The 23,057-nt window shown below is 48.0% G+C and overlaps 1 protein-coding gene across 2 annotated transcripts in view; it reads left to right on the top strand.

The window, feature by feature from the left end:
- The window catches only part of MTMR12 (myotubularin related protein 12), an 813,877-nt gene that overhangs the window by 730,620 nt on the left and 60,200 nt on the right, over window positions 1-23,057 (top strand). For both annotated transcript variants that reach the window (XM_078674902.1, XM_078674903.1), the window contains exon 15: window positions 5,407-5,562. In XM_078674902.1, coding sequence (XP_078531028.1) covers window positions 5,407-5,562 — 156 coding nt within the window. The remainder of the gene's footprint in view (window positions 1-5,406; window positions 5,563-23,057) is intronic.

Here is a 23,057-nt window from a genome sequence, read left to right as displayed (position 1 = left end):
TGGGTTTTTCAATAAATGTACCCAAATCTCACCTGGTGCCGTCCCAGCGCATCCTGTCCATTGGTATGGTACTGGATACAATTGTATGTCGGGCATTTCCTCCTCAACAACGAATTCGCGACATACAGGAAATGATTTCTTTAGTTCACAATGGAGCAGTCGTTTCAGTCCTGAAGGTCCTTCGTCTGCTCGGTCTGATTGCTTCCTGCATTCTGCTGGTCAACCATGCACACTGGCACATGAGGACACTTCAGTGGTGCCTCAGCAGTTAGTGGTATCAACACAACGGAGATCTCAGGGAGTCGATCAGGATCTCCAGAGAAACTGCAGCGAATCTGTCTTGGTGGAGCGTGAAGAGCAATCTGCCTCAAGGAAAGCCCTGCCATCTGCCTCCATCGGTTGCCACAGTGATAACTGATGCATCCACTCTAGGGTGAGGTGCTCATCTGGGGGATCTGGAGATGAAGGGTCTTTGGTCTCCAGAGGAAAGGTTGCTTCACATCAACCTTCTAGAGTTGCGGGCGATACGTCCTGGAAGACCCTTCGCGGTCGGTCGGTTCAAGTCCTGACGGACAACACCACCGCGATGTGGTATGTCAACAAGCAGGGATGAGTAGGGTTGCAGTGTCTCTGCAGAGAGGCTCTGCGTCTCTGGTCCTGGGTTCAGGATCATCAGATTTGTCTGATGGCAAATCCTCTGGCCGGAGTTCTGAACGTGCATGCAGACAGTCTCAGTCTGCAGTTCTCAGCCGACCACGAGTGGAGGCTTCATCCAGAGGTAGTTCGTCACGTCTTTCGGACGTGGGGAACTCCTCATGTGGACCTGTTCGCCACTCACGAGAATGCTCCCTGCCCGTCATTCTGCAGTCTCCAGTTTCCGATGCAGGAAGCCTTGGGGGACGCGTTTCAGTTGAGTTGGGGCTCACAACTCCTTTACGCGTTTCCCCCATACCCTTGATTCCTCGGGTTCTGAGGAAGAGTCACCAAGACCGGGCCCAAGTTATATTGATCGCCCCGATTGGCCAAGAAGGGTGTGGTACACAGATCTTCTCCACCTCTCCTCGTGCCCGCCGCTCCGTCTCCCTCTCAGGGCAGATCTCCTCTCTCAGATGGAGGGGCAGGTTCTACACCCCCACCTCCAGACCTTGCACCTTCATGCCTGGATTCCTTTTCTCTCCCACATGACGTGGTGGATGTCACTCTATCGGCCAGGCGTGATTCCACCAAATCTATCTATTCTTATAGATAGTCTAAGTTTGTTACTTGGTGTGGAGAGAAGTACATTGATCCTTTGAGGGCTCGGTTGTCTGATATTCTTCAGTTTGGACTTACTTTGGCTCAGCAAGGGTTTGCTGTGGCTACGGTCACAGGTTATCTTTCGGCCTTGTCGGCTTTTCTCTGCCTGCCAGATCAGCCGTCCTTATTTAAATCTCCTGTGGTTCTAAGGTTTCTAAAGTGTCTTACAAATACATTTCCTCCTACGCCCTTTATTGTGCCTCATTGGGACTTGAATCTTGTGCTTACCTTTCTGATGGGTTCTCCTTTCAAACCTTTGCACAAGTGTCCCATGAGACTTTTATCTTTTAAGACGGTCTTCCTGGTTGCAATTATCTTTGCAAGGAGGGTAAGTGAGCTTCAAGCTCTTAGTTCAAAGCCCCCATTCTTGACCATTCATGCTGAACGAATGGTTCTTAGGGCCAGGGCTGATTTTCTGCCTAAGGTGGTAACTCCCTTCCATCTAGGACAGTCCATTACCCTACCTACCTTCTATCCTCCCCCTCACCCTTCCAAGGAGGAGGAGAGACTTCACCGCATGGACCCTAAGAGGGCGGTGAGCTTTTATCTTGATAGGACAAGAGACTATCGAGTGGATGACCAGCTTTTTGTTGTGTTTGCTGGCGGCAGAAGACTGGGATTTTCTGGTATAGGAGAGTGGACACCCTCCTCCGGGAGTGGGGGCTGCTCTGGGACTCTATTCACAAGGTGAGGAATCCACTGGCAGATGTATCCATCAGAAGAACAAGTTACTTACCTTCGGTAACGCTTTTTCTGATGGATACAATATCTGCCTGTGGATTCCTCGCATGCCCACTTGCCTCCCCGTTGTCCACTCTTCTATACCTGGGTTATGGCATTGCTTCAAGGTATACATGTTATCTTAACAAGAAGTGTGTTTTCGTACTTGACTTGCTATGTCGTATTCACACTATGTGTGTTATTTTAATTATTTTGTACTGTATACACTGTATATATATATATATATATATATATATATCTATCTATCTATCTATTGTTGTCGGTCCGTCCGTGTGCCTCGAAGGCATGGAAAAAAGGGCGGACCTGATGTCATCACGCCGACGTAGGCCTATTATGGGGTCGGTGATGTCAGCGGAGTCGCGCGCGATGCCGTGCTCCTGTGACGTCGTCCACGCCGGCGTGCTACAGAAGAATTTTCCGAACGTTGCTGATGCAGGGGGATATTCACAAGGTGAGGAATCCACAGGCAGATATTGTATCCACCAGAAAAAGCGTTACCGAAGGTAAGTAACTTGTTCTTCTCACTCTGGTTTTCAGGAGCTTGATGTTTAGCCTACTGAGTTATGTTATATTAAGGGCAATTTCTAAAGCTCACGTTCACCCGACTGTCTCTTAGCGCTGAATTGCTAATATGGCCTTGATCCATAGTTATTGGTAAGCCTGTTTGAATAGCCATGTCTTCAGAAGCTGTCTTAGTCTGGTGTAGTTAGAAGTGGACCTAAGGTCCAGCGGCAGAGTATTCTATACTCGAGGGGCAATGACGGAGAACCTGTGTACTCCACTCCAATGTTTTTTGCACGGAGGTACCACCAAATAGTGTAGGTGGCTAGATTTCAGTTCTCTGGTAGGACAATACTTGAGGATTTGGGATTTGAAAAAGCAGGACAGTTCAAATACATGGCCTTAAAGACCGTACAGCACTCCTTGAACTTTGTTCTCTGTGCAACTGGCAGCAGTGAAGGGTCCTTTGTTACGTGGGTGATATGGCCATATTTGGGCAGATAATATATCAAACCAGCAGCCTGATTTTAGATTAACAGGTGCCTACGCCATAGGACCTTGGGAAGACCCAAGTAAAGAGAGTTGGCATAGTCAATTCTAGACATGACTAGGGCTATTATTACTTGGGCCAGAGCCTCCTTAGTAAGGAATTTCTTTATCTTTTTTTATGAGTCGAAGTTAGCCGAAGCTTGCCGATGTCACAGCTCCTACCTGCTGCTTTAATTCCTCATCAATGATGACTTGAGGCTTTTTATTGCTTTTTTAGGAGGGGGAGGGGGACCCATCTCTCTGGGCCAGAGTGATGCAATCCAATGGTCCACCTTACTTTCTGTATTCTGTAACAACTATCTCAGTTTTGTCGGAATTCAACCTCAACTGATTACTGTTCATCCAATCCCGGATGAGCAGTATAGTGGCCTGAAATTGTTGTCTAGCTGTGGGGCTGTCATTGATCATGAATAGTAATTGCATATCATCATTATAATTAAAAGATGTTGTTTTCCTTGTTCTTAAGGGAATTGACCAAGGGGCAGATATAGATATTAAAACGTTGAGGAGAACGAGAGGAAACTTGTGTCACCCCGCAGTTCATTTGTACCTCAGGTGACACAAAGGGGGGGGGGACTGGAGCCTAACGGATTGGGATCTCTCACTCAAAAATGAAATGATCCAGTTCAAAGCTGAATCCCGAAGCCCTGCAGCCCTGACCCAGTTAGCCAAAATGACATGGTCGACCGTGTCAAAAGCTCCAGGCAGGTCCAGTAGCACCAAGGCTTGAGTATTACCGTTATCAGCTTCCTTCCGCATATCATCAACAACTGACATGAACACAGCCTCTGTGGAGTGCTCCGGCCTAAATCCTGGCTGACTTGCTACTTCAATGAAAGAGCAGAGATGGCGAGCTACATGTTTCTCAAGTAATTTTGCCAAGTATGGTAGGAGGGAGACTGGGTGAAAGTTTTTCATATCTGTGGGATCTGCTCCCGCTTTCTTTAGTATAGGAACAATAATCGGTCCCTTAAAAGATCTGGGAACCAACCCAGAATTGATGGACTGAATAAGTAGTGACAGTACCAAGTTGGTAAACCTTTAGGACCTTTGGTGGGCAACTATCACTTAGTGACCCTGATGTAACTTTTGTCAATAAGTTGACAAGGTCCTCTTGCGATATGTGTGGGAAGCAAGAGATCGTGTGACTATTCCCAATGCCTGATTGTCGATTATTGTGTAAAGCGCCGGAAGGGATGCTATTTTTAATAGCCTCAATTTTGTTAACAAAGAAAGTGTTTAGCGAGTCACATAGATTTACTGAGTATCTACCACAACCATTATATTAAATAACATGGCCTTGTAGACGCGCATGCTACTGATTCATTATATACTAATGAAATGGCCAGAAACTTTAAGGTTTCAGCAACCTAAAATATGCATGCATTCTTAAATAATAAATAATACCTGGGCGTTTGTGTATCAGTGCTGTGGTCCAGGCTAACTGTTTTGCTTTGGTGAGTTAATGGGGAAATATTGCAGCTTTGAGAGAGTTACACAATGTCCTCCACAAAGCATTTAGACATTTGTATGTCTATCTCTAATGGAGGCTTTTAAATACATGAATCACTTCAACAGGCTGTTGAAGAGCCTTAATGGTAAGCAACTAGTTACTAGGCTATTCAAGTAATAGCTAGTAATGGGACTCTGGAACGGGAAGACTTAGCATCTCTTTAAGAAGTCCCTGCTATCTCCCAAAGCGGCGTCACGCACCTCCTGTAAACCCCACTCCCCTCGACAATAACCAATACCAGAGTCCTCAGTTACTCTCGGAGTTAGTTGACTTTACAAAGGACCTTGAGAAATTACTGGAATATTGGTAAATTATATATTTTTTCCTTTCTTTTCCACCCCATGTCTCCATCTGCTTTGCACAGATGGAATCTCAGAGTAAAACACCTCATATCCGCATGGTAATCCCTGTTTGGCCTGTAACTCATGTCACCAGACAGATCCCGATTACTGGAACCTTACAATCGGGCCCCTGTGTAGTTTTCATAGATCTCTCGACAGAGATTGGTTTGCTTTAAGGATGAGAAGACAATTGACTGCTAGATGTAATCATCTATTGAACTGTGAATGTAGGTTTAAGGAATATTAATGAAAGAGAGCAGAGGTGGTCCGTTACTGGCAAACATCCAAACTTCTCATCGACCATATAAAAGGTTTAATTTTCCACAGCTTAATAGCACTAAAGTAAATGAATGTATACTGTTAGGCCCAAACCTGCGACATAGTCATGAAAGTGTGTATTCAAATTTCTCAAATGTCCTGTTGTGCTTAATTTGTAGTGATCAAAGTGTGTGCTTGTTTTGACAGGCTGGGGAGAGCCAGGACGTACAAAGCAAGGCTTTGAGTTTTCACAGCGTGTGGAATTGGTCAGTGCAATTTGATGCTAAAGCGCAGGCTTTATTTCATAATCCTCTATTTGTGAATAAATCAAAACCAAGTACACGCAAGTCAGCACACCAAAAGGTAAGTCTTCATGTTTTTTTAGTGTGGGCCTTTTTTCCCCCGTTACATTTCATATGGAAAACTGACATTATCATGTTATTGCCAACTGTTCATTTTAGATGGCCTTTACCTTTGGGCTACAGTGTGGTCTTGCACACGGATCTGGCATCAAGGCATTTGTAATGCACCAGTGCAGTGAGGACATGGATGCAATTGACAAAGCAGAGATATTTTGCACCAATTTGAAAACATGTTATGCAAATCATGGATGATTTCCATACCTCTGTTCAGGGAGATGTCCCAACTCTTCAACATATTCACACACAATGGCAGCAGATCATTGATCATGAGCCGTTATGGTGACCATTCCGTAGTCACTGTCTTCAGTGTGTAGGACTAGATCAACTCGTGCCTGTTGGTAGGAAAGTGACCCACAATAAGATGAATAGAGTGTTGTATAAATCTCAGTGTTCATTCAACAGAGAGCCTGGGCAGCACATGCGCTGTATTAGAGTGTTCGAGGCATGTGGGCTGCTAAATTCATATCTTTAGCATAGATCGCCGCCTAGTGTTGGGTCCGGATGATTGCACATTGTTGTCCTGGAAGAGTCTTCGAAGTATCACGTGATAGGTGGCTCCTCCCCTGGACTACAGTGCGCATGGGCATCGGCTCCATCCCCAGATTGTTTTTTTCCGCCATTGGGTTCGGATGTGATTTCGACGCCTCCTTGTCGGAATCGAAAATATTACTACCTTAAGGCCAAAAGGCCTTCGTTCTTCGCGCCGGTATTGTTTGCGAACGGTCCTGAGCGTCGTCCGACTCTTCGTGTCGGAATTCTGAGGAGTTTCTTACTCTTCGCATCGAGGCCCTGTGCTCGCAGCAAGACCCCGACGAACTCATCATGGAACGGAGTCCGTTCAAGCGCTGCCCCGTGTGTGGGTCCAAGTACCCACACATCGACGTGCATCCAGTTTGTAATAAATGTCTCTCGCCGGATCACGACGAGGACAACTGCATGGCCTGCTCCAAATTCAGGTCAAAGAAAACACTCAAGCATCGGCGCGCGGCGCGCCTGGAAGCCTTACACGCAGCCCCGGCACCCGACGACATATTCGACGACCCCGCAGAAGAGGGCCTAAGCCATCATCTTCAAATTTCGCCACCATCGACGGAGGTCGAGGCCGATCCAGAGGAATACATCGAAGGACAGTGCCAAGACCTTGAATACGTCGATGAGGTAGGGGACGACGAAGAAGTCTATGGGGCTGCGGCAGATAGCTCAGAGGAAGAGCTATGCCCCGAACGTTACTCAACTCAGGCTCAGGTCACGGGATCGCCACTCGGCCTTACCCACGACCCTGCACCGATATCCCCAGCCCCGCCTTCGGGCCCGGCCACGGATACACCGGAGGAGCCGTCGTTGCGCGTATCGAAACTGAAACCGCAACCATTGCAGTCGACAACATCTAAGATGGCCGGCGTCACGCCTAAACCGAAACCTACGGCCTCGCCGGCACCTAAGATGGCCGAAGACCCGTCGAAAACGAAACCGAAACAAAAGGCTTCATCGACGTCTAAAATGGCCGACGTCCCGTCCAAGATGACGAAGCCTGCTCCGTCTTCGACTCCGTCGCCCTCAGGCCCTCCAAAGTCGAAGAAGGCTGTCGAGTCACCTGCGCCACACACGGTGGCCAAGGACACGTTCTCGAAGAAGGTAGTCCATCACGTCTCGACGGCTGCAGCGTCGACCTCCAAACATACGGTCGAAGCGAAGATCAATAAAGGCCAAGATCCAAAAGCCGGAGCCGCTACTCCTCGGCACAAAGATGCCGGATCTGCATCAACCGCGTCGGCGCCTAAGACTGCTACAGGGCAGCGAACCGTTGGAATCGAGGATTCATCGGTGCCTACTTCTGCCACGCCGGAATCCTCCCAAGCGGACGAACATGAAGCATCGGTTACCAAACCCTCGGCCTCATTTACAAAGCAGGTCTCCGACTCCCTCAAACGGATTCGGGAGAAAGCCGTGCCGTCGACGAAGGCTGCGCCGTCTGATCCAAAACCAGTGGAGCCAACTGCCAAACCGTCGACGAAACTTCTCTACACCCTGCCACCGAAGGTGGCACCAAAGGCGTTTGCACCCAAAACGGTGCCGAAGACCTCGGGAACGTCGGAATATTCGACACCCAGTGCTAATTTGCCTCGACAAACAGCGTCAGAGGACCAATCAGAGCATTATATCGATGCACACATAGGGACACTGACACTTTACAAGAGAAAGATCACTTCCCAGCCACTGGAGTCTTTTGTTATTCCACTAAAATAGAAAAGGCAATCACAGGACATACCTGCCCTTGTTGAACCTCTTCACCCTCCACCTAGGAGGAGTCCAACACCTTCCCCCAACCAATCAGGGGGTGAGGATGATGACCAAGATGAACAATACAACTTCCCTACTGGCAATGACCCTGATGTACAACAGGACTCCTATGACGACGCTGGGGACCAGGGAAGCCATCAGGTGATACAGGACCCACAGGGTTTTGGGGCACGTACATCACCAACAGAGGATTCAGCAGCTTTCAATGCTTTAATAGAGAGGGCAGCTGCAAATCATAATGTAGACATGCATGCTGACCCGGTGGAAGAGGATTTCCTGTTTGACACTTTCTCTGTCTCCGAAAGAACAGTCAAAACACTTCCTATGTTGAAAGGTGTCCTTAAACATGCGCCAGAGATCTTTAAACAACCTACAAGGGCGAGAGTGGTAAACCCACGTATCGAGAAAAAATACAGGCCAGCACCTGGGGACCCTGCCTATATTCTGGGACAGTTGCCTCTGGATTCGTTGGTGGTCGCAAATGCCCGCAAAAGGGCCAACTCCCAAACAACTTGTGATGCTCCTCCCCAGACAAGGAGTCGAAAGTGCTTGAGGCATCCGGCAAGAGGGTGGCTGCGCAGGCTGCTAATGTATGGCGTATTGCTAACACACAAGCACTATTGGCGCGTTATGATAGGGCGCATTACGACACCCTAGAACAGCTCCTTCAACATCTACCTGATGAGTATAAGGAAGCAGCCGAAATGCTCATACAAGAGGGAAAGCTTATATCAAATGCTGCAATAAAGTGTGCACTTGATGTAGCGGACACAGCGGCTAGAGGAATTAACACTAGTGTCCTGCTGAGGCGCCAAGCCTGGCTTCGTATATCTGGATTTAAGCCTGACATCCAAACTACAATCCTTAAGCAGCCCGTCAATCCTGACAGACTGGTTGGCCCAGATGTAGACACCACACTTGAAAAGATTAAAAAGGACAACGAGACTGCTAAGTCCATGGGGGCACTTCAGTCACAACAGTTCAGGGGCAACACTTTTCGTCGCTCAGGAGCGCGTAGTGTTACCAGAGGACACATGGGACAGCAAACACAATTCACAAAAGGTGGTGCGCAATCCTCGTACCCCAAGCAGGGTAGAGGGGGTTACCGAGGTAACAGTGCCAAGGGCAGGGGCAGAGGGAACAACAACTCCCGTTCCTCTGCCGCAAACAAGCAGTGACTCCCTGTCACTACCCCCTGACCATCCAACACCTGTCGGGGGAAGACTCCAGCGGTTCCTGCCAGTCTGGTCGTCCATCACCACAGACAGGTGGGTGAGAAAACTAATCCAGTACGGTTATTGTTTGGAGTTAACATCCACTCCTCCCAACATTCCCCCAAGACACCGTCCTATGTCGGAAGAGCACTTGCACTTATTGCAGCAAGAAGTGCTAGTAATGCTGCAAAAAGGAGCAATCGAACTCGTGCCAGTGGAGGAGGAAGGAACAGGGGTCTACTCCCTGTACTTCCTCATCCCAAAAAAGGACGGATCCCTCAGACCCATTCTGGACCTCCGCCCTCTCAACATGTATATACTGTCAGAACATTTTCACATGCTGACACTGCAACAGATCCTTCCCCTCCTCAACAAAGGGGACTTCCTGGCAACCTTAGACCTCAAGGATGCTTACTTCCACATCCCACTCCACCCGTCCCACAGAAAATACCTCAGGTTCACCATTCACAACAAACACTATCAGTTCAAAGTGCTACCCTTCGGAGTGACTACTGCCCCCAGAGTGTTTACAAAGTGTCTGGCGGCAGTGGCGGCGCACCTCAGGAGACAGAACATACATGTCTACCCGTACCTCGACGACTGGCTCGTTCAAGCAAAGTCGGAAAGACAGTGCGCTTCACACATGTCCCACACTATTCAACTCCTTCACAGCCTGGGGTTCTCGCTAAACTACCCAAAGTCGCACCTTCAACCAGCCCATGTGCGGCAGTATCTGGGCGCGACAACAAACACCCTGACTGCTATGGCTCAGCCAAACACAGTCAGAATCAACAGCATTCAGTCGCTGATCCAACGATTCAGACCGCAACACTCCCTGCCAGCGAGATTGTTCATGCAGTTGATAGGCATGGTGGCCTCCTGCATCTTCATAGTCCCGCACGCAAGGTTGCACATGCGCCCCCTCCAGGAATGCTTGGCAAATCAATGGACACAGGCTCAAGGACAACTGACAGACCTAGTGTTGGTGACCGGTCGGGCATACAACTCTCTGCATTGGTGGAATCCACACAACCTTTGCAAGGGACGACAGTTCCAAGAGCCTGTGCCACAGATTGTCTTAACGACGGACGCATCTCTCCAAGGGTGGGGAGCGCATGTGCTCCACTACACGGTGCAGGGACTGTGGTCGACAGCAGCAACAACGATTGCATATCAACTACCTGGAATTGATGGCAATCTTCATGGCGCTCAAGTCCTTCAAAGTACATCTGTGCAACAAGGTCGTGTTGATCCGGACGGACAACATGACAGCCATGTACTACATCCAGAAGCAGGGAGGTACTCACTCGCCACAGCTGTCTCATCTGGCTCAGAGAATGTGGAAGTGGGCCATTCAGAGGAACATCTTCCTCATGGCAGAACACCTCCCGGGCAAGGACAATCAGATGGCGGATCTGCTCAGCAGGTACAGCCATCAAATGCACGAGTGGGAGATACATCCATCAGTACTCCACCCGTACTTCCAGCAGTGGGGTCATCCAGAGATAGACCTGTTTGCCACAAGGGAAAACGCAAAATGCCAAAGCTTTGCCGCCAGGTTCCCTCACCCGGAATCGCAGGGGAATGCGATATGGATGAACTGGTCAGGCAAATTTGCGTACGCTTTTCCCCCAGCGCCTCTCATTCCGCTGGTGGCAAGAAAGCTAAAGCAACACTCGATGACTCTCATCCTGGTTGCTCCAACATGGGCACGGCAACCATGGTACACCACGTTTCTAGAACTTTCCGTGGTACCGCATCAAAGGCTGCATCTCACACCCAGCCTCTTGACGCAGAACCATGGCGACATTCAGCATCCAGATCCGCAACAGCTCAATCTGGCGATCTGGCTCCTGAGGTCCTAGAGTTTGGCTACCTCAACCTGCCTCCTGAATGCATGGACATCATCAGAGAGGCAAGGAAGCCCACTACCAGAGCTTGCTATGCAGCAAAGTGGAAGCGGTTTGCCATTTACTGTACTGACAACAATATCAACCCGCTAGATGCATCCATTCCTAACATCATCTGCTATTTGTTACATCTTTACAAATGCAATCTAGCGTACGCTTCCATTCGGATACATTTATCCGCCATAGCGGCTTATCTCCAGAATAGACAGCACCTCTCTGTTTTCAGGGTGCCTGCCATTAAAGCCTTCCTGGAGGGACTGAAGCGAGTCATTCCTCCAAGAACACCACCAGCTCCAGTGTGGAACCTCAATGTGGTCCTCACTCGGCTGATGGGTCCACCCTTCGAGCCACTGCACTCCTGCGAAATTCAATTTCTAACATGGAAAGTGGCTTTCCTCATTGCTATTACATCGCTCAGGCGTGTTAGTGAGCTGCAGGCGCTCACAATCCAAGAGCCTTTCATCCAAATACATTCTAACAGGGTGGTGCTACGCACTAACCCCAAATTCCTTCCTAAGGTAGTGTCACAGTTTCATATCAACCAAACTATTGACTTACCCGCATTCTTCCAAAACCCTCAAACAGTAGCTGAACGAATGCTCCATACACTGGACGTTAGGAGGGCGTTGATGTACTACATTGACAGGACACAACACTTCAGGAAAACTCAACAACTTTTTGTTGCCTTCTCAGCACAGCACAAAGGCAACCCCATTTCCAAAGCGGGAATAGCCAGATGGATTGTTAAGTGCATCCAAATCTGTTATCAAAAAGCTAAGCGCACTTTAACAATACCCCCAAGGGCGCACTCCACACGCAAATTGGGGGCGTCCATGGCTTTCCTGGGGAACATTCCTTTAGAGGACATTTGCAGAGCAGCCACATGGTCCACACCACACACATTTACAAAACATTACTGTGTGGACGTGCATTCCAAGCAGCAAGCAGCTGTAGGACAGGCTGTTCTCAAGACACTTTTTCAAGCTTCTGCAGCTGGCACGGGCAACCGCCCTTAATGGAGGGACTGCTATGTATTCTATGCTAAAGATATGAATTTAGCAGCCCACATGCCTCGAACTGAATATGCTACTTACCAGTATGCATCTGTTCTTGGCATGTAGGGCTGCTAACATTCATATCGCCCTCCCTCCTCCCCGGTGCCCATAGCGGCTGCAGATACTATCTTGCATTCATCATTAGCATGGACATCCTTTACACTATTTCACTCCATCTCTGCCACAATGGCTAAAAACAATCTGGGGATGGAGCCGATGCCCATGCGCACTGTAGTCCAGGGGAGGAGCCACCTATCTCGTGATACTTCGAAGACTCTTCCAGGACAACAATGTGCAATCATCCGGACCCAACACTAGGCGGCGATCTATGCTAAAGATATGAATGTTAGCAGCCCTACATGCCAAGAACAGATGCATACTGGTAAGTAGCATATTCAATTGAAAAGAAGCCCCGCCCACTCTCCGCCCATATTTGTTATTGGCTTGTGTCATTGTCCTTCGTAAATGTTGGCTTCTGATTCGTTAATATGCTTGTTAGTTGCTCCTAAGTACCGCCCTGTCTTCATTTGTAACCTCCCAAGAGAACTGGCCTTTTTACTTTGTTTTTACACAGTAAATCTTTTTCAGTCTGTAAGCACTATTTTCTTTTGAGTTTCTATTATTGCAGGAAGGCAGGATGGTCTTTTGTGCAGTTGTGGCCACCAGCTTGTTTATTTAACTTGTAGCAAACGGGGCGCTCTTCAGGGGCATTGGGAGATATAAGGGGGCAACTCAGCGATGCCTTCAAGCATTTGGATTGCAATAGGTCTTGCATTTGCGAGCGTTTAAGCTATTGGCATTGTAAATGACAATGCCTTTTATGTATGTTTTAAAAACCAAAACATAAATAAAAGGCATTGTCATTTATAATGCCGATAACTCAAACTTGCGTAAATGCAAGACCTTTTGCATTGCAGATGCTTGTTTATTGTTGTGGAAGGGAAGTACCTACACATTTGTTCTTGTAATTTTGACTTTCGATACTGAGCAGCTGGTTTAGTAAAACGCTCCTCAAATTGCTTGTGTGTAAAATAAGCCTTGGACATGTTTGCTCATAAGAAATATAGAAATCAGTCTTCAAATTAGTATACAATTGTTTCTTAATCCTTCTTGGCTGGATTTTTCTGACTCCTTATGGCTTTCCGTTTCGCACAGAGACTATTAGTGTCCTCTTACGGTCTCAATAAATTTCATCAGCAGATCTGTAAACAAAACGTATCTACGCGTAGCGTCTTTTTGATGATTTTCATGCTGTCTTATCAAGGTGCCCTTTGTGGCACAAAGTGATGTTTGTTGTTCGAAAGACCCTTTTGCTGTTGTTAACGCCACCTTTTAAAGTCCTCATATTTGATCATTTTGCACTTCGTTCTTCAAGTGTATTTGGTAGTTCTCATCCAGGGGATACTCATCAATAGTCATAATCTATGAATAATCCCCGCCCATGTGCGGGATCCCGGAGCATATAGAAAATACATATAAATATATATGTATATATATATATGTGAAAACATATATTTGCAGCCTAAAACATTTTCTAACTGGCAAAATTGCCGCAAAATTACATAAATTAGCATACATACAGTAGTACTCTTCCAAACCCTAAGGGAGAAAGAGAGAAGAAAACATTTGTATACAACAATGCTTTATTGCCATAGGAAAAACCTGTAATTGCAGGCATTTGCCAGTAGGCTGCAGTAGAGTATAAAGCAAACAAAGAAAACTGACACCTTGCCTTTAAGGCATTAGAGTAGGGGTACCGTGCCTTTAAGACCTGAAGGCAACCCCCTGCTCCCATGATGCACCACAGGTGACAGTTGGGTCAGTTCTTTTTTCCGGCTCCTCCTGTGAGGATCCTGGAGCTTGAGCTCTTCAGTTTTCAACTGAAATTGTGTTTTTGAGAGAATTTTCTCTTAGATTTCGACATTTTTTGAATAAATAAGGCTTCTGATTTATTTTTCTGTGGTAACCCACAAGAATTTCCTGTCAGAATGCCTGCTCTGTTCCGGAAATGTCCTTCTTGTGACAAAAAGATGGCTCTGACTGACCCACATTCTGTGTGTATTGTGTGCCTTCCATCTACACACATTCCTGATCAGTGCCATCACTGTAAAAAATTTAAAAGTCGGACTCTTCGCGACAGGGAGAAGATTCGACTTCATGCCATGCAGGAAATGGACAAAAGTCACCAGGTGAGTGCTTCCACAGTCCCTAGATCTTCTCCTACAAGCAAGCACGGACAAAAATGGCGTCATTCCACTTCTCCTGTTCCCAGAAAGAGGAATGAAGGTCGAAGAACTCCGTCGAGGTCGCCGTCGAAAAGGCCCAGATCATCTTCACGACGTAGAAAATCTCCGCCGCAGTCAAGTTAGTCGGCGTCGAGGCGCCATACTTCGGGCTCGAAGTCCATGGCTGCTACTACATCTAAGTCTCCGTCGACGTCGAGGCTTCCGTCGACGTCAAGACACTCTCCGCCGCCCCGGAGGGGATCGGCGTCGAGAGCTAGGACGGCATCTAGGTCGCCGCTGAATAGCGGGCCGCCATCGAGAGGGACTGCCAGATCCCATCCTTCGACGTCAAGGAGGTCGACGCCGAGGCGACGCCAGGAAATGTCGCCGTCGACGCGACGTCGAGGAAGGTCATCGTCGACACGATGTCGAGAAGTCGTCGTCGATACGACGTCATGGAGCATCTCCATCTGATCGACGTCGAGGGAGATCGACGTCGAAGTCTCCGGATAGACGTCGAGGTTCTCATTCGAGTCCTGCTCGACGTGATCGATCGCCGTCGAGAGCATCAAGACACCACTCGACGCCACTAGTCACCCAAACGTCTTCGACGTCGAGGCTTTCGCCGTCGAGGGATAAAGTGACGGTAGTGGTGGAGTCCCCTGGTTCTGAGACTTCAGGAGGCAAATCATCATCTCCTGGCTTGAACATCGTGCAGGTCTCTCCAGAATCTTCGCCCAGATCTGCGGGCAGGTCACGCAGCTTGGTGTCTCAACATCCTCAAGGGGCTGTATCTGGAGATCAGAGTAGTCCGGGCTCGGATTACTCCCGTACATATTCTCCGTCTAAGGCAAAAACTCCGGCCAGACCATCTAGATCTCCTCGGAGTCCCAGGATTTCACCCAGGCCAAGATCTCGAGCCAGATCACGTTCTCCAGTGCGGCCAAGAACACCTGTCAGACCAAGATCTCCAATCCGGCCAAGACCGAGGTCTCCATCAAGACATCGCTCTAGGTCCAGGGACAGTCACAGCAGGAATCGTGACAGGTCCCATAAGAGGCGGCGTACAAGATCTTCCACAAGGTCGTCCTCGTCTAGGTCGTCTTACCGAGATTACTCTCCGACCTTCTCCTCTACGCCTCCTTCCCGAGTCTCTCCAATTGATGACCTCGCGACTTTCTCCGATGTTCTGGGCAGGAGAGCAAAAAAGCTGAATATTACGCTGCACACTCCAGTGGTTCCCACTTCTGTGATTTTTGATACCCTCCGTCATCGCACAGCGCCCAGGCCTCTACTGCCCCTGGTCCCCGGCCTCCTAGAACCGGCTATGGCTACTTTCCTCACACCAGCAGTGGTGGGGTCTGTTCCATCTCGGATAGTCAAGAAGTACAAGGCCCCTGCAGAGGATCCCTTGTTCCTCAGATCGGATCCTCCTGCGGATTCCATTATTGTGGCGGCTGCCATGAAGTCCCATGCAGGCTCTACTTCTTCTTCAGTACCACCTGAAAAAGATAGTAAACTTATGGACTCGTTTGGTAGGAAGGTATGCAACACCTCTTCTTCCTTTATGAAGGTGGCTAGCGCCTCTGCCTTGCTTGGAAGGTACGACAGGTCCCTTTGGGACTCCCTGACTCGCTTTACAGACAAGCTCCCCTAGGAAGATCGCCAAGATTTTCTGGAGACTATACAAAAGGGAGGCCTTGTAGCCAAACAAGTTATTAGCGCCGCAGTGGATGCCTCTGACCTTGCGGCCCATGGCTATTCAAGTGGTATTTGTTCCCGTCGTTCGGCCTGGCTCCGCCTGACAGGGCTCAAGCCAGACGCCCAGAAGAAGATTTTGAATTTGCCCTTCAATGGGAAATCTCTGTTTGGTCCACACGCGGACGACGATCTGAAAGCAAAAATGGACACCGTCAAGGCTGTGGGATTAGAAAAGCGCAAGGAGTTCAAGAAACTCTTTCGCCAAGGAGACAGGAGGTCTTTCCAACAGAGGGTTCAAACCCCTCAGTGGCAATCTCAGTCTCAGCAGAAGACGCAGTTCCAGCAGCGTTGTCCTGGCATAGGAAGAGGTAGCAATAACAGACAGCAGCCTTCCTCAAAGCAACCTCCTAAGCCCTGAGCCATTGCTTCCTCCACGTCTGTTGGCCACTCCGGTGGGAGGGAGTGTTTCTCATCATCTGACAGAGTGGGAATCCATTACAAAAGACAGATGGGTGCTGAATATTGTGCAGCCTGGTTACTTGCTGAGGTTCAAATCTCCTCCTCCGCAAGTCCTCCTCCAATCGCGACATCTTCCACGTTACAAGAGTCAATTGCTACAAGACGAAGTCTCCGTCCTTCTAGAGAAGATGGCCATACAGGAGGTTCCCTCAATTCACAAAAATCAAGGAGTGTACTCCCGCTATCTCTTGGTTCAAAAACGAGGAACTGTCAAAGAATACAGGCCCATTCTAGATCTTCGAAGGCTAAACAAATTCATACGAAAAGAAAAGTTCCGTATGCTCGCCCTGCATCAGATCTTCCCACATCTTCATCAGGGAGACTGGATGTGTGCCATCGACTTGCAGGACGCCTACTTCCACATACCAGTGTCAGTCAAGCATCGGAAGTTTCTAAGGTTTCAGATCGGACGTCGTCACTACCAATATCGAGTGCTGCCGTTTGGCCTGAAATCTGCACCTCGGACATTCTCCTAGTGCATGGCGGTGGTGGCTGCTTTTCTCCGCAAAAGAAAGATCTTCGTCTATCCATATCTAGACGATTGGCTGTTGAAGAGCTCCACCCCGTCGCTGCTTCAGAACCATCTGTTGTTCTGCCTCAAACTGATGGACTCGTTGGGTCTTCACGTCAATCTGAAAAAATCAGTTCTCAACCCTTCTCAGCGGATCCACTACCTGGGTGCTTCACAGGCAAGCGTGTGTTTCCTCGGAGGAGAGGTTGTCATCTATGCTCCTGAAGGGTCGCCTTCTTCTGGACAATCAGGACCCCACAGCCAGAGCCCCAGCAAGTGTCCTCTCTTCTGGGATCGATGGCTTCATGCATTTACATCGTGCCCAATGCTCGCCTTCACATGAGACCTCTACAACAAGCCCTCGAAGATCAGTGGTCTCAGAGATCGGATCAGTGGGAAGGCCGGGTCTTGCTTCCTCTAGAAGCAAGGGACTCGATCAGATGGTGATTGAAACGATCCAATCTCCTCCGAGGAGTGCCATTCCATCGTCCTCCTCCATCTCAGTCAATTGTCCCAGATGCCTCCCTTCAAGGCTGGGGTGCTCACATGGACCGACTCCAAGTTCAAGGCCTCTGGTCCGAGGTAGAGCAAGGCTACCATATCAACTTCCTGGAGCTTCGAGCAGTTCATCTGGCTCTCAAGTCTCTTTATCCTTCTCTGCGCACCAACCACCTCCAGGTTCAGACGGACAACACGACAACTATGTTCTATCTGAACAAACAGGGAGGCACGAGGTCAAGAGTCTTGCCCATGGAACCGAGTCAGCATTACTGATGGTCCTGGACGACCTAAGAATGAGGGCGGACAGGGGGGAGTCAGCAATTTTGATTCTGCTTGACCTGTCCGCCGCTTTCGATACGGTGAGCCACGACATCTTGCTGACTCGGTTGAAAACCGCTGGAGTAGAGGGTATGGCTTTTGAGTGGTTCCGCTCTTACCTGTCAGATAGATGGCAGGCAGTGGCACTACCCCCGTATCAGTCGGAGTTTGCTATGGTCCCACATGGGGTCCCTCAGGGGTCTGCGATCAGCCCGATCCTTTTTAACGTATATATGCAGCCCCTGATGGCCATCATCAAGGCTCACGGCATTAGCGTGATCAACTATGCGGATGACACGCAGCTGATGATTTCCCTTGATGGTGCCCATGCAGAATCTCTTGAGACCTTCCACACCTGCATAAGGAAAATGGCAACCTGGCTAAAAAGAAACTCACTACAGTTTAACAGCAGTAAAACTGAGATAATGCAAAGTGGGAAGAATTGCTAGAAACCTGCCCGTTTACTTTTGGCCTCTGGACTCATGTGAGCCATTGGCACCAGTAACAACCGTACGGAACTTGGGGGTTAATCTCAATGACAAACTGAGTCTTGAGTCCAACGTCAACAGACAGGTGAGCAGCTGCTTCGCTTTAATGCGGGGCCTTCGAAAGCTGCTGCCCTTACTTCCAGGACACACCAGAGCAACCGTGGTCAGAAGCATCATCCTTAGCCGCCTGGATTACTGCAATGCTCTGCTACTGGAATCTCCTGCTTATCTGATCTCCAGACTTCAGAGCATCCAGGCGGCAGCTGCAAAGATGGTGCTCTCCCGAGGACGTCGATCTTCCACCACTCTTGCTCTGGCCGAGTTGCACTGGTTGCCCATTCAGCAGAGGATCCATTTCAAATCCCTGTGTACCGTTTTCAAGGCTGCACATGGCTTAGGTCCTAAACCCCTTCAGACCAAATTCAAGTGGTATGAACCTACACGGACCCTCCGTTCCTCATCCACCAATCTCCTTAGTATACCCAGGATCAGGAAAGCCACTCATGGGGGCAGAGCCTTTAGCATAGTGGCAGCCCACCTCTGGAATAGCCTTCCTCTGTCAATTAGGAAAACCAACGAACTGATGCTCTTCCGCAAAAGGATAAAGACCTGGCTATTTCCTAATGTCACACCTCCATAAAGCTTCTCCCCTCATTTCTGCCCTTACTGCTCAGCCCCTCAGATGCATTTTTCAGCGCCAGGATGCCCGTAGGGTTACAGCGCGCTTTAGAAATGATATAAATAAATAAATAAAAAAATAATAATTGTCCCTGGAAGCACAAGCCATCTGGCATTGGCTCCTAGCAAGAGGCCTGTCCATAGTGGCAGTTCATCTACCAGGAATTCAAAACGTCCAACAAGACTGCCTCAGCAGAATCTTCGTAGAAGCGCACGATTGGGTGCTCAACGAGAAGTGGCTCAAGAGGTTTTTCGGTGTTGGGGCGTACCGGACGTAGACCTGTTCGCAGACGCGGCCAATACAAAATGCCCTGTCTTCGCGTCCAGGTACCCTCAACAGGGATCACTGGGGAACGGTCTTTTGATCAGCTGGTCGCAGACATTACTCTGCGCTTTTCCTCCCCTGCCTCTGATCCCGGCGGTGATCCAGAAGTTCTACAGGACCAACACCAGAATGATCCTGATAGCACCAGAGTGGCCCGCCAGTGGTGGTACCACGATCTTCTTCAGATGTCGGAGGTTCCTCACCGGCGCCTACCATGCCGTCCAGACTTGTTGACCAAAGACCAGGGGAAGGTGTTTCACCCCAACCTTCCTTCCCTTCGCTTGACGGCATGGCTCCTGAGGTCATCCAGTATGGACATTTAGACCTCCCAGCAGACTGCATGACTATTCTTAACCACTTGGATGCTAATGACAAGGGTAACTCGTCATGGAGTTTCCATTGATTTCAATGGAAATTACATTGAAATCCTCGACGAGCACTAGCATCCATTAAAGAATCAAAACGACCCTCCACTAGGAAGTCCTACGCTTTCAAGTGGAAGAGGTTCTTCTTATGGTGTCATGAGCACTCTCTTGACCCGGTACATGGCCAAGAGCAGGTGATTCTTCCATATCTGTTGCATTTAGCGAGATCAGGCCTGAAATACCCCTCCATCAGGGTTCATTTAGCTGCAATCACAGCATATAGGAAGTCTCCTAATCAGAAATCTTTCTTCCTTATGCCTGTAGTTAAAGATTTCCTAGAAGGTCTGAAAAAAGTCTTCCCACCGGTGAGGTCCCCCTCCCCTCCCTGGGAGCTTAATATTGTCCTGACTAAGCTGATGAGTGCTCCTTTCGAGCCTATACATAAGGCCTCTTTGCAGCACTTGACCTGGAAAGCTGCCTTTCTAGTGGCGATTACCTCTGCCCGTAGGGTCAGTGAAATCCAGGCCTTGTGTTGCAAGGAACCTTACACAGTTTTTCATGTCAACAGGGTGGTCTTAAGAACGCACCCAAGTTTCCTGCCTAAGGTAGTTTCAGACTTTCATATCAACCAGTCTATTACCTTACCTACTTTTTTTCCTAATCCTTCCACTCCCCCGTAGAGGTCATTACACTCTCTAGATCTCCGGAGGGTCCTGAAATTCTACTTGTCAAAAACCCTGCCTCTTAGAAAGTCTGACCGGCTTTTTGTTAATTGTGGTAGTACTAATACTGGCCTGTGAGCTTCCAAAAGGTCAATTTCTCGCTGGATTGTCTCCTGTATAGCTTTAGCTTATCAACTAGCTAACAAGTCTTGCAGGGTAAACCACATGCACATTCTACTAGAGGGAAAGCTTCCACTACAGCTCTCCTTCGTAATGTTCCTATTTCTGAAATTTGTAAAGCGGCAACTTGGCGGTCTGTCCATACCTTTACCCGCCATTATTGCCTGGACTCAGATACTCAGGCCGATGCCAGAGTAGGGCAGGCCTCGTTAAGGAACTTGTTTGCATAAGATGTATTTGCAACATATGTCTTAGTCATTCTGTGAAGTTTTTATACTTCTTGCTCGTTCGCGAGACTTTGGGTATGAGCTTGCTAATCTGTTCATAGATTATGACTATTGATGAGTATCCCCTGGATGAGAAGGATTAGTTACTTACCTGTAATCCTAGTTCTCATCCAGGGGTATACTCATCAAAGTCATAAGCTCCCGCCCACCTCCCCGGACGAGCAGAGTTACACAGTTATGAGATGTTTTATTGTGGATCTCCACAGGTGTTGTGCACCTCCAAAAAGAACTAACCCAACTGTCACCTGTGGTGCATCATGGCAGCAGGGGGTTGCCTTCAGGTCTTAAAGGCACGGTACCCCTACTCTACTGCCTTAAAGGCAAGGTGTCAGTTTTCTTTGTTTGCTTTATACTCTACTGCAGCCTACTGGCAAATGCCTGCAATTACAGGTTTTTCCTATGGCAATAAAGCATTGTTGTATACAAATGTTTTCTGCTCTCTTTCTTCCTTAGGGTTTGGAAGAGTACTACTGTATGTATGCTAATTTATGTAATTTTGCGGCAATTTTGCCAGTTGGGAAATGTTTTAGGCTGCAAATATATGTTTTCACATATATATATATATATATATATACATATATATTTATATGTATTTTCTATATGCTCCGGGATCCCGCACATGGGCGGGGATTATTCATAGATTATGACTTTGACGAGTATACCCCTGGATGAGAACTAGGATTACAGGTAAGTAACGAATCCATACCTGCACTGTAGCAAGTGCAAGATCTTAAATTGTCAAGTCAAGTCAAAACCATCTTTATTCGGCTTCCGTAATTCATAGAAAACCATAAAAGCACAGATAAAAACATGTTTTAAAAAAGACAGTTATAGAATAGCATAATTCAATACATATGTGATACCAACAGTTAATTAAGATTAAGATTACCGCGATGGCGTACACAAAATTTAAAAAAACAGGCTACAGATTTAGCGTGTAATTCATTATCTAAAAATTGAAGTGCTAGAAAAGCTGGGCGGCAAGCTCGAAGTCTCATAGTTCTTAATATGGGAACTATCCAGCGTTTGCAAGGGGTTTGTGGAAAAGTAAATTTTGCCATGTTGTATGTGCCTACGTGTTCCCCATCTTATGTTATATGTGCATGATCGATATGCATGTATTCCCCTCTGATCGATTAAAGACGCAATTATAGTTGTGTCCATCTCTAGTATGTCAGTTTCCAGTCTTCGTGAAAGCAACGAATATCAGGCCTATGTAAACCTACGTTGCCACATTTTACAGTGTGCACGTTAATTCATTGAATTGTCCCCGTTTCTAGGCCTCAAAAGGGCCCGGACTCAGATTCAGCTCCTGTCTCCTGAACCCTCTCCGAGGAGCGATACAGCCCCCACCTGCATCCCTGACCCTTCGCTTACTTCATGCCTCGCAGTGCCCGGCCCGGCCTGCCTCTGCCTCCCAGTCTGCCAAGAATATGTTATGTTTCTAGTTATCAGTTCAGCCCTCCTCCTCTGCATTCCTAAGCTACTGAATCGCATCAATAGTTTCCGTCACGGTCTAGCCTTTATGTCTCCATGTAAGAGAAATACTGTATTAATATTCATAGAATATTCCCCGCACACGCACTACATGTAGAATTATGTATGCACCAGTCTTAGAGTCTATTAGCCTTTGCCCTGATAACTTTTGGATTCTATCAACATGTACTCTAAACACCAGATACTAGATATGCCTGGGTACATGTCGCTCTGACACTCCAGACTTTAGTCTCCTCTTCTAGCGCAGAAGTCATAGCCCCCAGTTCTCCCTGGTAACACGTCATTGCCCATTTGCGCGCACCACTAGGTTAGAGGTCCCAGCTGCTTAGGTAGCCCCCTCCATGTTTCCGCTCCGTTTATGACATATTCTGTTACGTTTACATCACATGTCTATGTATACGCCCTGTACACGCCTTCTTGTTATTTCATTTTGCCTTATCTTTCGCGACTGTTACGAACCACGCCTACTGCTACGCCTACTGTATTGAATGTAATGTATTTGTTTAAGTATATATACTGTACTCGCATATTGAAAGTTATGCCTATTCCTTTTGTCCAGATCCTGCCCCCGGCAGCTGCCATCCTATTCCCGTACAGGCTGTCCTGTTCCTGTCCTTTATGCCTGATTAAAGCCTGTAGACTCCAGCTACCTCGAATCCTGACTCTTATTTATTGAGCTACCTGTTTATTGATTATTCT

This window comes from Lissotriton helveticus, chromosome 2_1, assembly GCF_964261635.1.
Source record: "Lissotriton helveticus chromosome 2_1, aLisHel1.1, whole genome shotgun sequence".
Classification (NCBI taxonomy): Eukaryota; Metazoa; Chordata; class Amphibia; order Caudata; family Salamandridae; genus Lissotriton; species Lissotriton helveticus.
The sequence above is the reverse complement of the archived record's forward strand: the minus strand, read 5'-3'. Positions and strand labels throughout refer to the sequence as shown.